Source organism: Dendrobium catenatum, unplaced genomic scaffold (genome assembly GCF_001605985.2).
Source record: "Dendrobium catenatum unplaced genomic scaffold, ASM160598v2 fragScaff_scaffold_1148, whole genome shotgun sequence".
NCBI classification, from domain to species: domain Eukaryota; kingdom Viridiplantae; phylum Streptophyta; class Magnoliopsida; order Asparagales; family Orchidaceae; genus Dendrobium; species Dendrobium catenatum.
Genome location: NW_021319610.1, coordinates 505906 through 523945, shown reverse-complemented (window position 1 = coordinate 523945; position 18040 = coordinate 505906). Strand labels below are relative to the sequence as shown.

Genomic DNA, 18040 nt, shown 5'->3' with positions numbered 1-18040 from the left:
TTTGTGTTATGTTGATCTTTTTTTTTTTTTCCTTCGTTTTATTTCATAGTTAAGTTGATAAATACCATTGTTTTGAAAAGTGGAGTGAACCAGCTAGTTTGGCTGGTTCAACTGGGAACGAGTTGATAAAGACCCAGCCCAAAATTTATCCATGAATTTTCTTAAGAAGCAAGAGTAGTATTTTAGTTTCAAAAAAAAAAAAAGAGTTTTTTAGAAAATAATAAATAAATATATTTTAATTTTTAATAAATTTTAAATAAGTTTAGGCTGAGATGAACAGTTTAAAATATTATTTAAAATTTTAAAATTCATCTTAATATATTTTATATTAAAATATTTTGATTTTTTTTTTCCAATTCTATATTTTCATTTTTAACTTCAAGGTTATTAATTTCATTCTTCAAAGAATACAAGCACCCATTAGCTCTACAAAAGCTTTTTCCTCGTGATTTAACACATCAGTTCGGCCCCCAACAGCTCAAAAACATGACGGTGCGCAGAACCTCCTCGGCCCTCTGCCGCTTAACTTCGTCGGAGATGAAGCCGGTATTCAGATTCCTCGATGACCCGATCGAACTGGTGAGCCGCCTCGCCCGATTTGACGACGAAGGCGAGGTCCCGCCGCCTCCGCCGGTGCTGTCCTTAATTGACCGCGACGCGCGTTCTCCTGCGGACTGCGCCTCCTTTGCGCCGCCGTGGAGAACGATTCTGGTCATGTCCCGCAGGCTCATCAGAGCTGGCCTTGGAAGGAAAATTGGTAGGTGGATTTTCTGGAAGTGGATTTGGGATGGAAGGGAAGAAAATAGGTGCGGCGAAAGTTTATAGAAGGAGAAGTTAGGGTTTTATGTTTTCCAGTGGGCTGCGGGAGTCGCTTTCACTGGGCAAGAAGAAAACTTGGTGCCAAACCGCCAAACCATCGTGGGCTGCTCAAGCCAACCCGTGGGCCGGCTCGGGCTCATTTTGTTAAATGGCTTGCGAGTCCGTTTGGGCTTGGTTATATAAATGACTTATAAGTTGAGCTTAATGAACAATTAAGTCAAATTTGAGCGAGTCCTAACTCTATTTATGAACTCGCATGCTAACTTTTTTAAAATATTAATATAAAATGTCCTTAATTATATTATTCAAAATTTTAAACTAAACCCAATTTAACATTAAATTAACTTATTAACCATCGTTTAAAAAAAAAAAACTCATCAAAGTGGTCTTAACGGACGACTTACCCCAATCCTTTACCTCCCATTCGATGACCATTTCCCTGCCCATGGGCGGAGGGAGAGGGGGCAAATGTTGGCACGAGCCCCCCACCCCCCCGCCGCTAAAAAAAAAAAGAAATTAAAATAAGCAAATGCCCCCCTCAAAAATTTTTTTTTTTAATTTTAGTGAGATATTTTGAAATATTTTGAGTATTTTGCCCCCTCTCAAAAAATTTTTTGCCCTCATTTAATCGATCCTAAGTATTTTTGTCCATCCCCCACAAAAAAATTTTTTTTTGCCCACCCTAAAAAATGAAGCTGGATCCACCCCTGGGTATGTAATACCAAAGGGACATTGTTCCCACTTCACCTGCCTTTGCAAATCAGCTTCCATCCATCACGATGAAGACAAGTTATCACCTTCCAACCATTTGCATTCCTGCAGATAAAGGCAATATGGAGCCATCTTCTCATAAAATTTGACTTTGAGCTCATCTCGCCTTTCCCAGAGATTGACTGGAATGCCATGGTGGTTGGTGTGAAGGGGTAGGTCATGGATCCCAGGCCCGTGAAGTTCATCTCATGATCACGAGCGATGCAGGTGAAATTGGTATGGATGTGTGTAATGGAATGGAAAGTGTAATTGCTTATGAAGAACACTTGGCCACTGGGCCACCGTGCAGGTCTGTAGATATCCCTTCTTCCTCCTCTCTACAATCCAAAGCTACAAGATCTTGCAGTCCCGGTGTTTGTGGAAATACCTCAAAGCAGTTGACTTCAAATTTTCCTTAACTTGCGGTTCACCCTCCACGGTCCAGCAGTGGTGTTCACCTGACATGCAGATATCCAATTCAGAGACGTCATCTCACTCGGATGCACTAGGCCCCGATATTTTTGAGTGACATGACGTGTTTTTATTGGTGTCCGGATGAATCCGGACACCGGACACAATAATTTGCCTCGAATGAGGCCCCTAGTGCCTGGAAAATGAAATAATTCATTCCTATTTCGCCTCTAAGTAAAAGTTGATATTGTAGCCGACGATGGTATTACAATATCCCTTGACATGGGTGCAGTGCTTGCCAACAAAGAGAAGTTGGATTGATTCTATTTGGTTGAAATATGATCCAGATGAATTTATTGACAATGATATTATTATTCAAATTTTTTTTTAAATATGGAGAATATATCCTATAAATTGTAAGCATACTTCATCTTATATTTAGTAGTTTATTTTTTTAATTAAAAATTTTAAACTACGAATTAGAAACCTTCATTCTCTTAAATAATATTTTTAAAACTACCTTTTACAAAATGTACCAAATAATCAAACGAAACCTTAATCTATTCTAATATTCTAGATGAGATGACAAATATAATTATTTTAATTTAGGCCCCCACTAAATAAAATTCATGGCTCCGCCACTGCCTAATTGCAAAAAAGCCGCACCAACTCACGTGAACTCGGGCAATATTCCAATTTGAGGTAAGCTCTTTTTTTTGTGGGCAAACTCTTTCCTTTAGTGTTTTTCTTCAATTGAGTGAATTATTTTGAAAGATTAGGGTTGATTTAGTGGTTTGATTTTGGGTTTGTATGTGGAAATGTCGTATTTTGAAGGCGACAATTTTTAAAAACTAACAGCTTTCTACCGAATAAAGTTAAATCACACCAAACTAATATTCACTGAAGAACAAATACAAATAATATTACAACCCGACATAACAAACTGGAGCATAATCTTACATATTCATAACTAGGTGAATCATGATATATTTTAGATAAAACAAGGTCATCAACATAATTTTACATATTTTTAAGTAGATATCGCAGACGAATTTGGAGCCGTATTTGAGTTGGACAACATTTGAAGTTAAACTCACTCTTATTGAATATACTATGAATCTCCTTCATTCAAAAATTCCTTTTATTTCATTGTTCAGCACAACCGATTAGCTTATTGTAGGAATTGTATATAATATTATTTTGAAAACTGAACTGGACCGGCTGGTTCAACTGTGAACCGGTCTAATGGCCGGTCCGATCCAGCTTATAAAATCAGCTCTACATCAAACCAAATCAAACCAGATTGAACTGGTAATTCAACAGGTGAACTGTTAAACTGGTCCGGGTTAGAAAGAACCGTGCAGTTTATAAAAAATTTTTTATTTTTGTTTTAATTAAATTTTAAATAATATATTTTAGTTTAATAATTTTTTAACTTTTTAAAGAATTTTTTTTAAATATGATGATTAATTTCACCATAGTATATGCAAGTTATTTTAAATACCTCAAATAATTTGTTTTGCATATTATCTTAAATATTATTCTTATAAATATATTATTCTTAAAGATATTTACATGTATATAATTTTATTAAATATTTTAAAATTTTATAAATATTATTAAATGCTCATATACTTATATTATATTATTTTAATTTTATTAATTTTAATAATATTATTATTTATTACATCATCTCGTTCAACCCTGGTTCTACCTGTCAAACGGTAGAACCGTTAACCTCTCACTCTTCTGGTTCGTTGTCCGATCTGATTTTCACAACCTTAGTATATAATACAACGATTTATACCAAGCATCGACCTTCCAACACCTGCCTTAACTACACCTTCTTTGTCATGATCGATTTCATGAATTCAGCCCTTAAGAAAATATAGCAAAACAAGGTGCCTGTCATGTTCGTTGAATCTATGTTGTAGATATCTCCAACTCACATCTCGAAGATCATTACCAGCCCTATATAGCTTTAATTTCATAACTTCATTATTCGTATGTCATAATACACAATCCTCATCTTCCACACAATCCTCGTCTTCCCCCCAAGAATGCATAACACGTAAAAATTTCATTAGATGTACTCTTCGCTTCAAGGCTCTCATTAGTAGGGAACGCCAAACTTTTATTCAACCAACTACTTCCCTCTTGAATCATTTGCTTCGTTGGGATACTTCGAATCTTATCCATTATAGAGGAGTACATTGCTAAGTAATGTATATGAAGTGGCAGAAATACATAAGGTTTCAAGGAATAGATCTTACTCATCCAAAAAACCTGTACAGCAAAAACTTATATAATATGATAAAAACAAATGAATGATGTGAATGGACATAACAAAATCATTTAATGAGATTTTTACCTGTCTATATGACATGATAATACACACATGTATACAGTTATTGATAATACATAATGATTTGATAAGATAACTTTACAGCTCATAGACTATGACAACTCCTTACAACTTTACACCTGATGGATTGTGACTGCTAATTAAAACTTCAAAGCTCAAGGTACATTAAATTTACAATCTTCTATAGTACAACTGTAAAAACAGTTATCATCAACTATTCAAGGTATATTAAACTTATAATCTTTATAATACAACTATAAAATTATTTCTCATCCATAGTTGTATAAATGGGCGTCTTATCTTGAATAAAAAGTCGTCCATTAAACGGGTGACTTTGTCGAGTTTTAATTTTTTTTAATGGTTAATACATTAATTAATTATTAAAGAAGGTTTAGTTAAAAAAACCCAATTATATTAGCATTCATAATTTAAAAAAAAATGTATCTCACTTTTCAATAATAAGTAATTATTTATTATTTTTCTTTTAATTTCTTATTTGTATCATTTTATTATAATAATATTGTAATCATAATTATTTTTTTCTCTTTCACAAAAAACGAGCTGGCCCATGAACTTGCTTTAACTTGTAAAATAAAACTCGAGCTCAAACTCGATTAATTAATTAAGTTTAAGCTTAAGCCAGTTGTGATTCGAGCTCGAATTGACTCGTTTGCATCCCTAGTCCTCATCAGAAGTGATAAGTCACCAATAAATTATCATGATCGTGCACTAATCTTAAGGCAAAGTTTAATTGGAAACTTTCAAAATTAAATTTGGGAATATCTGAACCCAATCTAAGCAAACTTATAGTCAAACTGAACATCTTGGCAAGACGAACCCAACAACACTAAATTCGGTTCAATCTGATCCCAAATTGGCTTGTATCAAAGGCTCAAAGCATATTTAGAAGCTTTAGGACATTAATTTGATGAGTGAATGGTATCCAAATATATTATACTTATAGTTAAATCGAGCGGCTCGATGAGACAAATCCAATGAGACCAATATTATTTAATTCTAATATTATTAAGGTACTTAAATATTAAATGAACACTCTATAATTGAGGGAATTAATATGGACCGTCTAATAGAGCATTCCAAGTTTGCCCTGGTTCTTCTTTATGTTTACGGAACATACCACTCTAAAAATATATAAATAGACCCTACTCCTTATATGGAGAAATTATTCTGTGCAGATGCCAAATGCCTTCCGAAGACCAAGCAGAATGAGCCATGTCGGTACCACAGCTCGGTACCGCTCGATATCGCGGCTTTGCACTGCTCGGTATTGCTGATGTGGCTCATTCTGGTTGGTCTTCCGATGTAGAGCTACATTCGGCGTCTGCATAAAATAATTTATCCCGTATATGAGGGAGACCTTTTTAGCTGGAGATTGGAGAAAACTATGAAGCTTTATACATCCTAAAGCTCCACCCGTCTGCATCTCCACCACGACCCAACCGTTGATCTCCATTGGACAACCTAGCAATAGTCGTTCACCGTCGGACCTTCACTGGACTTTCACTCCATTGTTGCCACCAAACTTGCGAACTCCATCGCCTGTCAACTGTAATCTCTCTAACCACTATCACATAATAATAGTCTCCCCAACCTCTATTGCTCGGTTGTAGTCCCTCCAACCTCGTCTTTCTCTCGATAACAATACCCTTGATCTCAGTCCACCGACTACGGTTCCTCCGACCTCAATCCACCGACTTAGCTATTTTTCCTCATTGTAAAGTAATATTGCATCGGCTCAAGAGACTATTAGTAAACTTTAATTTAGGGTTTTTCTTTGAAAAATGATGAATGTAAAGATATAAATTTGATTTAAGGAAGGATAAATATACAAATTACAGCTAATTTTCAAAGTCTTTACGGAGGCTTCGTTTGAGATGATATTTTTACTGTTTTGTTTTTCAAATCGCAACCACAATCTCTATTTTGGCCACTGTGTTTTCGTTGCTTTAAAAAAAAATGTACTAGGAATTTATTTTTACAATAATTTTAAGATATTATTTTCTCTACAACAACTTTATAAAACAGTAAGAAAATCATTTCGAATGAAGCCTAAGTAAGGCTTTGTTTGGTGCAATTGTGGATGTTAGCAAAGTTGGTTTAAAAGTTATTGTAGATAAATATTTAAAATATTTTAAAATTCTATGTTCTCTTTTGTGATGTTTGATATTTTGATGATTATTTTATTATTTATTTTACTTGCTATTGGATTGATAATTTCATGTTTTAAAATTAGATATACTCATCACCTAACACTTATTATATAACTTCCAATGTATTTATCATCAATGCTAATATTATCTCATCTATACACTTAAATTATTTGTATTTGTATGATTTATTATTTTGATGATTTTGATTCAATTGTAGGCTTCGTTCATTTCGGATTGTTTTCTTACCGCTTTTTATAACAAATTTTTAGTACAATTTTTTAAAATAGTAAAAAAATAATGACCAAAAGTTATCCCAAATGAAACCTTAATGGGAATTAATCTCAAACTAACAAAATTTTTATTTTGGTTTGATTAGAGAGTATCTAAAGAATTCGAATTGTTCTCAATTTTTTGTTATAAATTTAGCACAAAGATCTCATTTATATTTTATATATTATAACTTCAATCTAGTTGTACAATCATCATTATTTAATGCCTTACTGATTTTGTGCTTGCCACAACTATTTTTAAAATAAATGCACTTTACATTTACGAAATATTCTCGTTAATGTTAATGCTCAAGATTTAGAGAGGGAGAGAATCAATGAGTAACACTCTATCATTTTTTGATCCACAAAATATGAAAAAAAAAAAAAAAAGAATCAATAGCAACATTAGTAGGAGTAGCATGTTTTAGACCCAAAAGATCATCAACCTATTGAGTATGTCTTACTTAGAGAATCAATCAATAATGAATGCTGTTAGGATCTTGGAAGATGTTCTTGAGAGAGAGAGGGAGGGAGAGATAGAGACACCACATTTGGAGGAAATAAAAATAAGCTTTTCAGATTTTTCCCCAACTCTTACATCAACCCAAGGTCTCTATTTATAGAGCATTACCAAGGTGAGATAACATGCATGAGCAAAAAGGCCTAAAACTAAAACAACTCATAACAAATGCTTATAATTATCTAGATTTGCTTAAGGAGCTTATGTTGTATATTCAACGTGCTTATTATGAAATCTTCATAATCAATCTAGCATTAGCCTACGAAGGTTATTGATTTTATGTTCTATCCTTTCTGGACCATTGTGGTCGGATCTACCACTCTTGGTTCTTACATTTCGAAGAAGGTGATTAGGCACTTAAAAAGGCAGGGTTCTCTATGTGTGATCACCCTATCCTTTTCTCTAAGAGGGTTGGGCTAATGTTGCTCAACATGGCATAGCTTGATAGTAGGTTTTGTTTTAAGTGTTGTTCATAGGCAATGACTTCACCCATGTGATCCTTTTTAGTGAGGGGACATCAATTGGAGCAAGTTTAGAGTATCTAGCAACTCCAATTCTTCAGTTGGAGTCCCTTATTATTCTTACATCAGGTTATAAGTTTAGAGTAAAGAGGTAAGTTAAAAACTTAGGCTTCGTTTGGGGCGGCTTTTTTACTGCTTCTTAAAGCAGCTTTCTAGTACAAAAATTAAATTTTTGTACTAAAAAGCTGTTTTAAGAAGCAGTGAGAAAGCCGTTCCAAATGAAGCCTTATTCTTATCGAATGCCCTTGCTAAGAGAACCTTTTCGAAGATGTCAATCGTTGAGCGTTATAGATCTTTATTAGAACTTTATTTGATGTTCATGAAGCAATCTGACATGTCATTCACAAATTTTTTGTATGAAAAAGCAAAACAAGTTACATTTATGCCATTTAAGTAACATTTTTAGTTTTAAAAAGTAATTGATTTCTCCATTTGACTAATCAAGCTAAGTGCGCCTATGCATCTAAAGTATTATTTTTTGCTTTTTGGAATGTAATTTATTTCATCACTTGACTAATCAAGCTACAAAAGAAAAAGGATTGTCCATATTCATTAGGAGGATTTTTTGTTCTTATTTTAACATTTCATTGAGAGATATTATTATTTTCTTAGCTTCTTTTTTGAGATGTTATTTTATTGCCTTTGCCTGTAAGGATGCTTCTATGCACAAGTTGCTTTAGACCTACTCCTATTTTTGAACTTTTATTTGGTCCAGACACGTGACGTAGCTTTACATCCGGATGCCAATAATATATCGCCACGTGCTCTTACACTTTACTGCGCGACCCGACGACCATGACCCGGTATCGCTATATTGACTGATTTGTGCAAACCGGGGTATTGCTAGGTATTGCTCGATATTTCTTGGTATTGGTCGGCAATAACGAGAAATACCGCTCTCTCAAGTCCAATACCTAGCAATATCGAGTAATACCGAGCAATACCGAGCAAATACCCTGGTTTTGCTAGGTATTGCTCAATATTGCTAGGTATTGCTTGGTATTGGTCTTGACAGAGCGGTATTTCTCGTTATTGCCAAGCAATACCTAGTAATACCAAACAATACCTAACAATACCGAGCAATACCTAGCAATACACGAACATAGCAATACCAGGTTCCGTTCCTGGTCGGGACGTCGGGCGGCACGATAAAAAGTAAGAGCACGTGGCGACATGTTATTAGCGTCCGGATGTAAAGCTACGTTAGGTGTCCTGACCTAATAATTTTTTCCTATTTTTCTTGTTATATTGGATCTAATACATCTACTCTCTTAATCATATCATCGGAAGGCCGATATTTTATGTGACGATATTATCTATGGTTATTTTCTCTAATTTTATTTGTAGCTCTAATATTTTTATAATTATCTTTATCAAACCATCGTGAAAATTTTAGCTTTACATAAGTCTCATATTTTATGACGTCATCGCAATAATCACCTCTCCATAAAAATCTTGAAAAAAAAAAATTTATTTGCACCGATTAAACGGTCAGGATCAGCTACAGACCAAACAAATGTAATCCAAAACCATCGCAGAAGAGAAATATCTTCGGCGATTTCCGTTTTCTTTTTATCTCCGGGTGACCCTTATCTCCTCTAGCTGCTCGAGCTCATCAACCCTACAATGGCGACGATGAACTACCCCTCTCTCCACCTAAAAACCCTAATTTCCTACCAGCACTCCACGTCCTCTCAGAACCCTAACTCGATGCTCGCGCGTCCTGTTCTCCTATTGCCTCAGAGAGGAAGGCCAACGGGTCTTTCCTTTTTCAGCCATCGATCTCCGGTGGTTCGACGGGTGGGGAAAGGTGGAGTTAGGGCTATGGCAGTGGATGGGGACTACTCATCAAGGAGGAGCAGTAGTAGCGAGCCGAGAGAGACGATACTGCTTCCTGGTTGCGACTACAATCATTGGCTCATCGTAATGGAGTTTCCCAAGGATCCAGCGCCCACCAGGGAGCAGATGATTGATACCTATCTCAATACTCTCGCCACTGTTGTTGGAAGGTAAAATACTTGGACTTTACTTGATAGTATATATTTTGCGGAAAAGTCTTCCTCCGGTCTTTCTAATTTGTCACAAGAGTAGTAATTCGACCAGTGAAAAAAAATATTATGAATTTAAATAACCCAAATATCATTAAATTGTAAGAGTTGCTAGATTTTGAAGTCTTGAATTTTAAGCATTTGTATATTTTCTCTGTCATTTTGTTTCAAACAAAGTTTTGAAAGTGATTGAAACTGAGTTGGGAATTGAATTCCATTGTATTTGGAAGAAAGTTAATGAGAGCGAGTTCCCATTCTAGGAACTAGTCTTTATAAAGGCGAAAAGTGAGTTCTGCTTACAAACACTTTGAATTCATCCTTTTGTGTTTTGCTTAAGCTATAATTATACCAACATGAAAACTATAAGGAGGACTGGTTAGAATGTTAATTTTAGTTTCAATAAAGATACAGTATTTTAAATTAATGAGATGATAGGTAATTATGAAACTCACTACAGTTCAAACAAGCACCAGAAACGAGTTCACAAGATGGCAATTCATGTAGAACGATCAAATATCAATGAAACTCACTTTAATGGAGTTCATCTTTTAAGCCTTAGCCCCAACCGGTTCCTAATATGTACTTGCAACAAAATAATATTAAAAGAAATACTAGGGAAAAGCTTGAATTTTCTCTTTTTGAAAATGATGATTTGCCTTCAGAAAGGATTTGAAGGGTAATTTGTTACTTAATTTGAGTGACTTCCTGTGGCATTCAAGCAAATTTGTATGCTTTTATCACATTTATTCTTTGCATGGTGACAATTAGGATTTTCATGGGTAAGTTGCATAGCTTCATACAATTCAATTGCAGTTTTCTTCTTTAGTGTGGAATTTTACTGTTTCTTAGTATGATTTATGAGACTGATTATTAGATGAGGTTTGCATGAGAGGATCAGCCATATCAATTTGCTGAAACTATGGGATGACTTTGCAGTTTCATTCAAAACTTCATTATTTATTTTACAAGGAGGTTAACTATTTATCATTTCTAGTTATGATACTTCATATTACTTTAAGAACTTTTAACCTGCCCAAATGTAGTGCATTTTATGTGCTATCAAGTATCAACATATTCTGTTATCCAATTTATTAAATCATCTATTTATAATCAAATTGTCAGCTTCGGTTGCCATAAAATATCCAACTCATACATATTTGTTTATCCGGGAAGGGAATTTGGTGGGTTGCATGCTCGCAAAATAAATATATTGCCTAATCACTTTTGAAGCAAATATCTGTGGTAGCCAAGAACTGGGTCAAGTCTTTTGCTCATTTATTGTACATTTCTATATTGTCCCAATATTTATGGATGATAGACTAAGACAACAGTAATTGTTCTTGATGATTTTTTGTTCCTTCTCTATTCATTATGCTATAATTGTTGATTTATACTTACATCTTTCTATTGGCTAAGAGTGTGCATGCAGCAATGATGAGTACAATAATGAGATATAACAAAATTACAAGAAAACGCCACAAAAGTATAGAAAAGATTTACATGGTTTGATAAATTCACCCCACCCCTGCCATGGTCACATAAAGATAGATATTCCATTAGACCCAAGGCAAATGTAGAATCCAACCATTCCTCTTCAATATTTTCCATTCTTTCTTATGTCTTTCTATATTTTTTTTCTTTATCTAGTTCCTTTCTCCTTTAAATCCTGTATGCCTCTCTCTCTCTCTCTCTCTCTCTCTCTCTCTCTCTTTAATATTTTTACTCTTCAAGCAAATCCAAAACCTCAAAAACATATAGGATTGTTTTCAATCAGTTATTGAACTCAGACTTGCAATTCTATTCTCTAATCTTATCTGCTTTCTCACTAGCCACTCCCTCCTTGTCTATCAAGTTAATTGTTCATACCTACTCCGCAGCCATAATTAGCCATATAAGAACTGATCACAAAACCACATAACTATTGTCACTAAGTGGGTGCATTGAACCTCACCAGTGTCATTGACTTTTGTCCTGCATGGCTGGCCAAATAACCACTAAACACTGATCCTTTCTTGAGAGACTTTTTTGTCGATCATCTCTACAAATTAACAACTCTTAGGGCTCACTTTCCAATTACAATAATTGGCCTCCATGATTTACTAGGTTTAGCTCCAATTTCAAAGTCAAATGTTGCTTTTCTGACAAAATTTTGGCTCTTAACCTCTCATATTGGAGCAAGTTGTTGGCTTTCGTCTTAGCCTCCATTCGAAGAACCAACAGTGGTGGTGCTAGTTGCTTCAATAAAGAGCTGTACCTCCGAGGCAACTATTTATTTATTTTTCCTTTTAAAGAGTTGTAAGGTCTGGGAGGAAAACAAGCTTGAGTTTTTGATGTTTTGATTTTTGTTAACAATCACATCATCAAATTTGTACTGCAATCTTGCAAGAATTTTGGTAAAAAATCTTGCTTGATTTTGGCAATCATTTTGAGCAAAAATTATAAAAAATGGGGATAATTACCAAGACATTTGCAAAATTATATGGGGATTAATGCGAAGATTAAGCTCCATATTTAAAATCTCAAATTTGGTGATTATATTTTTGATGTAATATTTTAAGAAACAACCATTTTGGTCCTTTTTGTCAATACTTTCAAGAAACATCTTTGTATGACACATTCAATTATCCATGAGGGTTGACCTAGGCTTTGCAGTATTTCAATCTATCAACGGTAATCTGCTAGCCTTATTTTCACATCCATTTACAACAACTCTAACGTTGTGTCTTTTCTTATTGCAGCGTTCCTTGATCCTGGAAGGTCATTTCTTTAAACTTTTTGTGTTCTTTGGTAACTTTCACTTGATAGAATAGTTATTCTACATTGCACCATTAGGTTCACCAACATCTAGTTGCAATAAGTAAAGCAAGGAAAGAGAGTATATGTGTTTAGGTTCGACCATCTATTAAGATTTTTTCTAACCCAATCAATCATTAGCGTGTTTGGCTCGACCTTTATCTTAATATTGTTATTTATTTGAACATTTACCCGCACATCATGTACCTCCTCAAGCTCAACCTATTCACCCATACTGGCTTGTCCTCTTCCATTATGAGATCTATCTTTATAGATGACAATCTAATTGAAATTGGCGCCATGCAACTATATATCTTTCAATTTTTTCATCCCAAAATCAATGACTTGGACCATCAACTCCATAATGAATGAAGTATCATTCAATAAATTTCACATGCATATTAAAAAGACATCCCTACATTTTAAAATTAATGAGCTTTACATCCTTGCTAGTTCATACTTTTAAATTAACTTATAACCTTTTGAAATTGACGGCCCTATGTTGATTAAATAAATTGCAATATTCACAACGTCAGTTCATAAAGCCTTTAGAAATCCAACCTGCAACCTGATACTCTTAGCTTTGCATTCTGAGTTTTTTCATGGACTCAATAATTTTGATGTGTTCTTGGATGCAGCTTTTCCATACATATTTAGTTGCTCAAAATTTTCTGAACTCCTTACCATATTATTTTACGCTACTATTTGATTTCAGGCACTTGATTGTTGCAGCAGACTCATTCCCTATTAATTTCCGTCTCTTGAAACAAGCAAACAAGTTAGATTTATTAAAACACACACACACACACACACAAATCCTCTTGGTGGAATCAGAGCAAAGGTGATGTACCATAACGAGTTTTTAAGGGATTTCGTTGGGCTTTGTCCTCACATCAGTGTGTATAAGCTCTAATTTGTTAATCTTGTATTGTTTTTTAGTTAATGCAAAGCTAAAATTCCCCTGCTTTTCAAATATATAATTTTCACAAAAATAAAATCCGGAGACTTTAAATTTAAAAGGTTAATAATTGAATGCAACACCCTTATTCCTGTCTCAGTCATGTGTCACAACCTTTGCTAGCATATAAGTTAGAATTTGAGTCCACAGGTGCTTCCATCATTCTTGTGTTTGATTTCATATACAAAGTGACATCTTTACTTCCATGAGCTCGACATAGCACCCTTGGTCCTTTTCTAAATATCAGTATAAATGGTCGAGATGTAACCTATTTCATATTTCATACAATTTTATAATAGATATCAGGTATTGCGTTGAGTCTGGTATGGGTCTCACCTTGTGAAGCTTCCACATAGTCTCCTTAATGGTCTTAATTTACACATCATTTTCCCATAATGCTTAAGTGCTCATTATCAATAAGATAAAATTTAGATTTTTATGTGGAGTAGAGTGAAAAGATATACTTGAGTCCGAGATCTTGTTTCTATAAGAATTTTAGCTTTGAGGATTAGTGCATCAGAAATTTTTTCACTTGCAGCATTCACAAATTCATCTTTTTCATTTGAACTCTATCCACCCTTCATTCGGTGGCGGTCTCTTCTCATATGGCTAGTTATACAATTTTTCCAACAAGCACCACAATCACCTTTGGATTGACTTATCCAAGATTTTTTATCTTTATTCAATATTATATCCTTTTGCAAGTGCTCCCTTTCCTCTCAAAATTGAGAGCAGTAGAAGAGCTTTCACTTAATTCTAGTGTTCAGATGTACTTACTTACGATTAAGTCACAAACATCATTGAGTTCCAACTTTGTAGACCACATGAACCATTGATTGCTATCTCAATTTCACACTAGCTCTCTGAAAACAATAATAGCAAGCTCAGTTTACAAACTTTATTATCAAATATATATTGAACTTAACTGACTTATGAACATATTAAATTTACTAATATGATCTACTGTAGAAGTTTCTTCATTAGATATATCGTATTCATTATAGGTGATTTCTTATATATGTCTAGTAGCATTCAGTACTCTAGCTGTGGCCTTCTCGTATAGTATGTTGCAAAAAAATGTCCTTCATTAGTGTCATGCGTACAACTCTCATATTCTGTCTGCTCTAATGTATGCTTAGCTCATTGTTGTTGGCTTTGTCTCTAACAGAGGTAGATGTAATTCTCTGTCATTGATTTCCATTGATTTATATCTTCGAGTACTTGGAATACTTGTCATTGAACTTGTTCATCTTCAGCTTCTCATCCACGGACTTCATTGCTTTCACTTTTCCTGTAGTACTTCAAAACTGGGCTTTGATATTAGTTGTTAGGGGGAGAGTTATGCGCACAACGACAACGATGAGCACAAGAACAATTGATAAAAGAATTGCAAGAAAATATTAGAAAACAAGGGATGAGATTACATGGTTTGGCTACTGCATCCACGACTGCACCTATAGATAGATATTCCACTAAATCTTGGATTAGTACGTGATACAAAATATTGCACTCCAATATTTTCCACTTCCTTTGCCTTTACTAGTATTTATTTTTTATGTATCATTTTTCTCTCTTCTATTCATTCGCCCTCTCTTCCTGTCTTTGATGTTTTTAACTCTTCAAGCAAACCCAAAATAACAAACATAAGTTTTTAATATACATGACAGAAGTCTTCCTTTGCTTTAGTGTTTTCAATTAGTGACTGAACTCGAAGTTGCATTTCTAGACTCCGATTTTGATTGCTGTGCCAGCAGCCGCCATCTCCTCCTTGATTAAGTTCACCATTCGCACTCCTCTAACTACAACTGGATAAATATATAAAGTTGTTAGAATTACAAAAATTTAAGATTTAGATAGCTTGATATTTGATAACAACTATATCTTTAGATTTGATGTTCAATCCTGCAAGTATTCAGGCAACAAATATTTACTTGATTTTATTCACTGTTTAGAACAAAATTTGATCAGTAAAATTCAGGGATCCAGAGATTTGCTATTCTTTATCTTGAGATTAATGAAGAAAATAAGTTCCACAAATACTACTTTTACTGTATTTGAGCAAGATATAAATGTAAGGAGCGCAAAAATAATCCCCATTTTTTTAATGGAATTCTTCTCTTTTGTGGACCATGGTCTTGTACAGCATGGAGGAAGCCAAGAAGAACATGTATGCGTTTAGTACTACCACTTACACAGGTTTTCAGTGCACCGTTTCTGAGGAGACATCTGAAAAATTCAAGGGTAAAACCTTTTCTGTTGTTAAAATTAATGTTTACATTCTTTGGTTATCAGATGGTTAATCATATAATCATTTGTTATGTAGGATTACCTGGTGTTCTTTGGGTGTTGCCCGATTCCTACATTGATGTCAAGAACAAAGACTACGGAGGTTAGTTCTGATGGTTTTGACTTCTAGTTTTTGAATAGTTGAACTGATATAAGAAATTGAGAGAGTTTTTGATTTATCTATAAGAAATGTTTCATATAACTCTAGGCATAAAAGAAACTTGCCATGCTAAATAAAAAGTTTTGCTTTGTGTCTCAGTATTCAATTTATCAACTCAAAAACTCTTCTGCATATTAAAGTTTCATTTGGGATTTCTTTCTTACTATTTTTTAAAGTAGTTTTTTAGTAAAAAAATAAAAGAATTTTGTATTAAAAAGTTATTTTAAAAAACAGTAAGAAAACTGTCCCAAATGAAGCCTAAAAATACATTCAGAAATAAAGACGCCTGCTTCATTCTTTTTGAATTCTTAACAACCCATGATGCACGAAAGGACACCGAATAATATTGTTTTCAGAAATTCATTGAATAATTTTTAACTGTGTAAAGATTCTTGCGACACAAATCAAACCATAAACTCATTAATCTTCATCTGAAATACATGATAAGTCATTCCTCATACATATACAAATGACATGAACTTGGGCTTCGTTTAGATACAACTTTCTTTCTACTTCTTAAAGAAGCTTTTTAATAAAAAATTTTATGCAACAGTAAGAAAGCTGTCCCTGGGAAGACTTTTTTATTGCTTCATGAAGCAGCTTTTTAGTATAGAAATTTAAAATTTTATACTAGAAAGCTGCTTCAAGAAGCAGTAAAAAAGCCGTCCCAAACGAAGCCTTAATCTCCATTTCATCTAGTTTAACCGGTTTAATATCCATATTTTATATTCTCATTCCTTTTATCAGGCGATAAATACATAAATGGGGAAATAATTCCCTGCAAGTACCCTACCTATCAACCCAAGCAAAGAAGCTCAAAATACGAAAGCAAGAAATATGTGAGGCAAAGAGATGGCACTCCTCCAGACCGGAGGAGGGCAAGAACTGGAACCCCTCAACCAGAATCAGCTTCTTCATAAGTATTCATTTAAAATAACTACTTAAATTCATGGTTTGTCTCCTTCTTTTGTATTTGAATTCAGTCTTAATAGTGCCTATATTTGTTTTTTCTTTTACAGGAAATGTATCTTCTCCCCATGACTGCAGTTTATGAGCAATTTTGTTTCCCAGTCATATTTAAGAATGGAAGGGGAGAAGAAGCAGCATAGTTTAGAGATGAAGTTGATAGGATTGTTAGGGTTTATGTTTTGCCTTGTCTTGCATGCTTTGAGAGTCAGCAATCAATGGTAAGTGCTTGTCTCTGTGTTGTTCTTATGCCCCTTTGGTTCTGTTGCAGCTGAGACAAAAATTGAACCCTCTGAAATATGAATTCAAGTGTTAGACAGTCTTTGATTTGGTGAAATTGCTCTGTTTTGTCATGGTTGGGAACATTGATGTCAACGCTAACTTTTTATTTTGGATAAAATAGGTCAATATAACTATAAAATTCAACCAAATAGATATCAACGCTATTTTTGCTGAATGATTATAGCAGAATGTTGGCTATTAAAGGAGAAACATAAAATTAATTGTTGCAGAGATGAGGGTGCTCAGTTAGATGAGTGGTTTTATACTTAGAGATATAATGTAAAATGAGTATATAGGTGAAATTGTTGGAGTAGCTCTGGTGGTAGATAATATTAGAGCGAGTCATCTTAGATGATTTGGTCACTAAAGCATTGACCTTTTGATAAATCGTAGCTCTGGTGGTAGATAATATTAGAGCGAGTCATCTTATATGATTTGGTCACTAAAGCATTGACCTTTTGATAACTCGGTTAAGAGAGTAGATGTATTAGATTCGATTTACATAAAGAAAAAGGGGTAAGCTTAAAAAGAGTTGGTTAGTAAGTATTATAAATGTTTTTTTATTAGATTTAAATGAAAATTTGACTCTTAATATGATAAAAAGATTTGATGTTGTTCTATTTATCTTTGATTTGCTAAACAAATTTAATCTAACAAGCATGGATTTTGATGTATTTTTTAAATCATAAAGCACCAAATATTTAGCCATAACACTTAAAAA

General features: G+C 34.0%; 1 protein-coding gene across 1 annotated transcript; it reads left to right on the top strand.

Moving 5' to 3' along the window:
- The first annotated feature begins 9372 nt into the window (after window positions 1-9372).
- Window positions 9373-17374, top strand: LOC110097124 (multiple organellar RNA editing factor 9, chloroplastic). The gene is made up of 5 exons (XM_020823367.2): window positions 9373-9835; window positions 15769-15866; window positions 15949-16014; window positions 16819-16991; window positions 17091-17374. Exons 1-4 carry the CDS (start codon window positions 9453-9455, stop codon window positions 16989-16991), a joined length of 720 nt encoding a protein of 239 aa, XP_020679026.1. The 5' UTR covers window positions 9373-9452; the 3' UTR covers window positions 17091-17374.
- The last annotated feature ends 666 nt before the right edge of the window (window positions 17375-18040 follow it).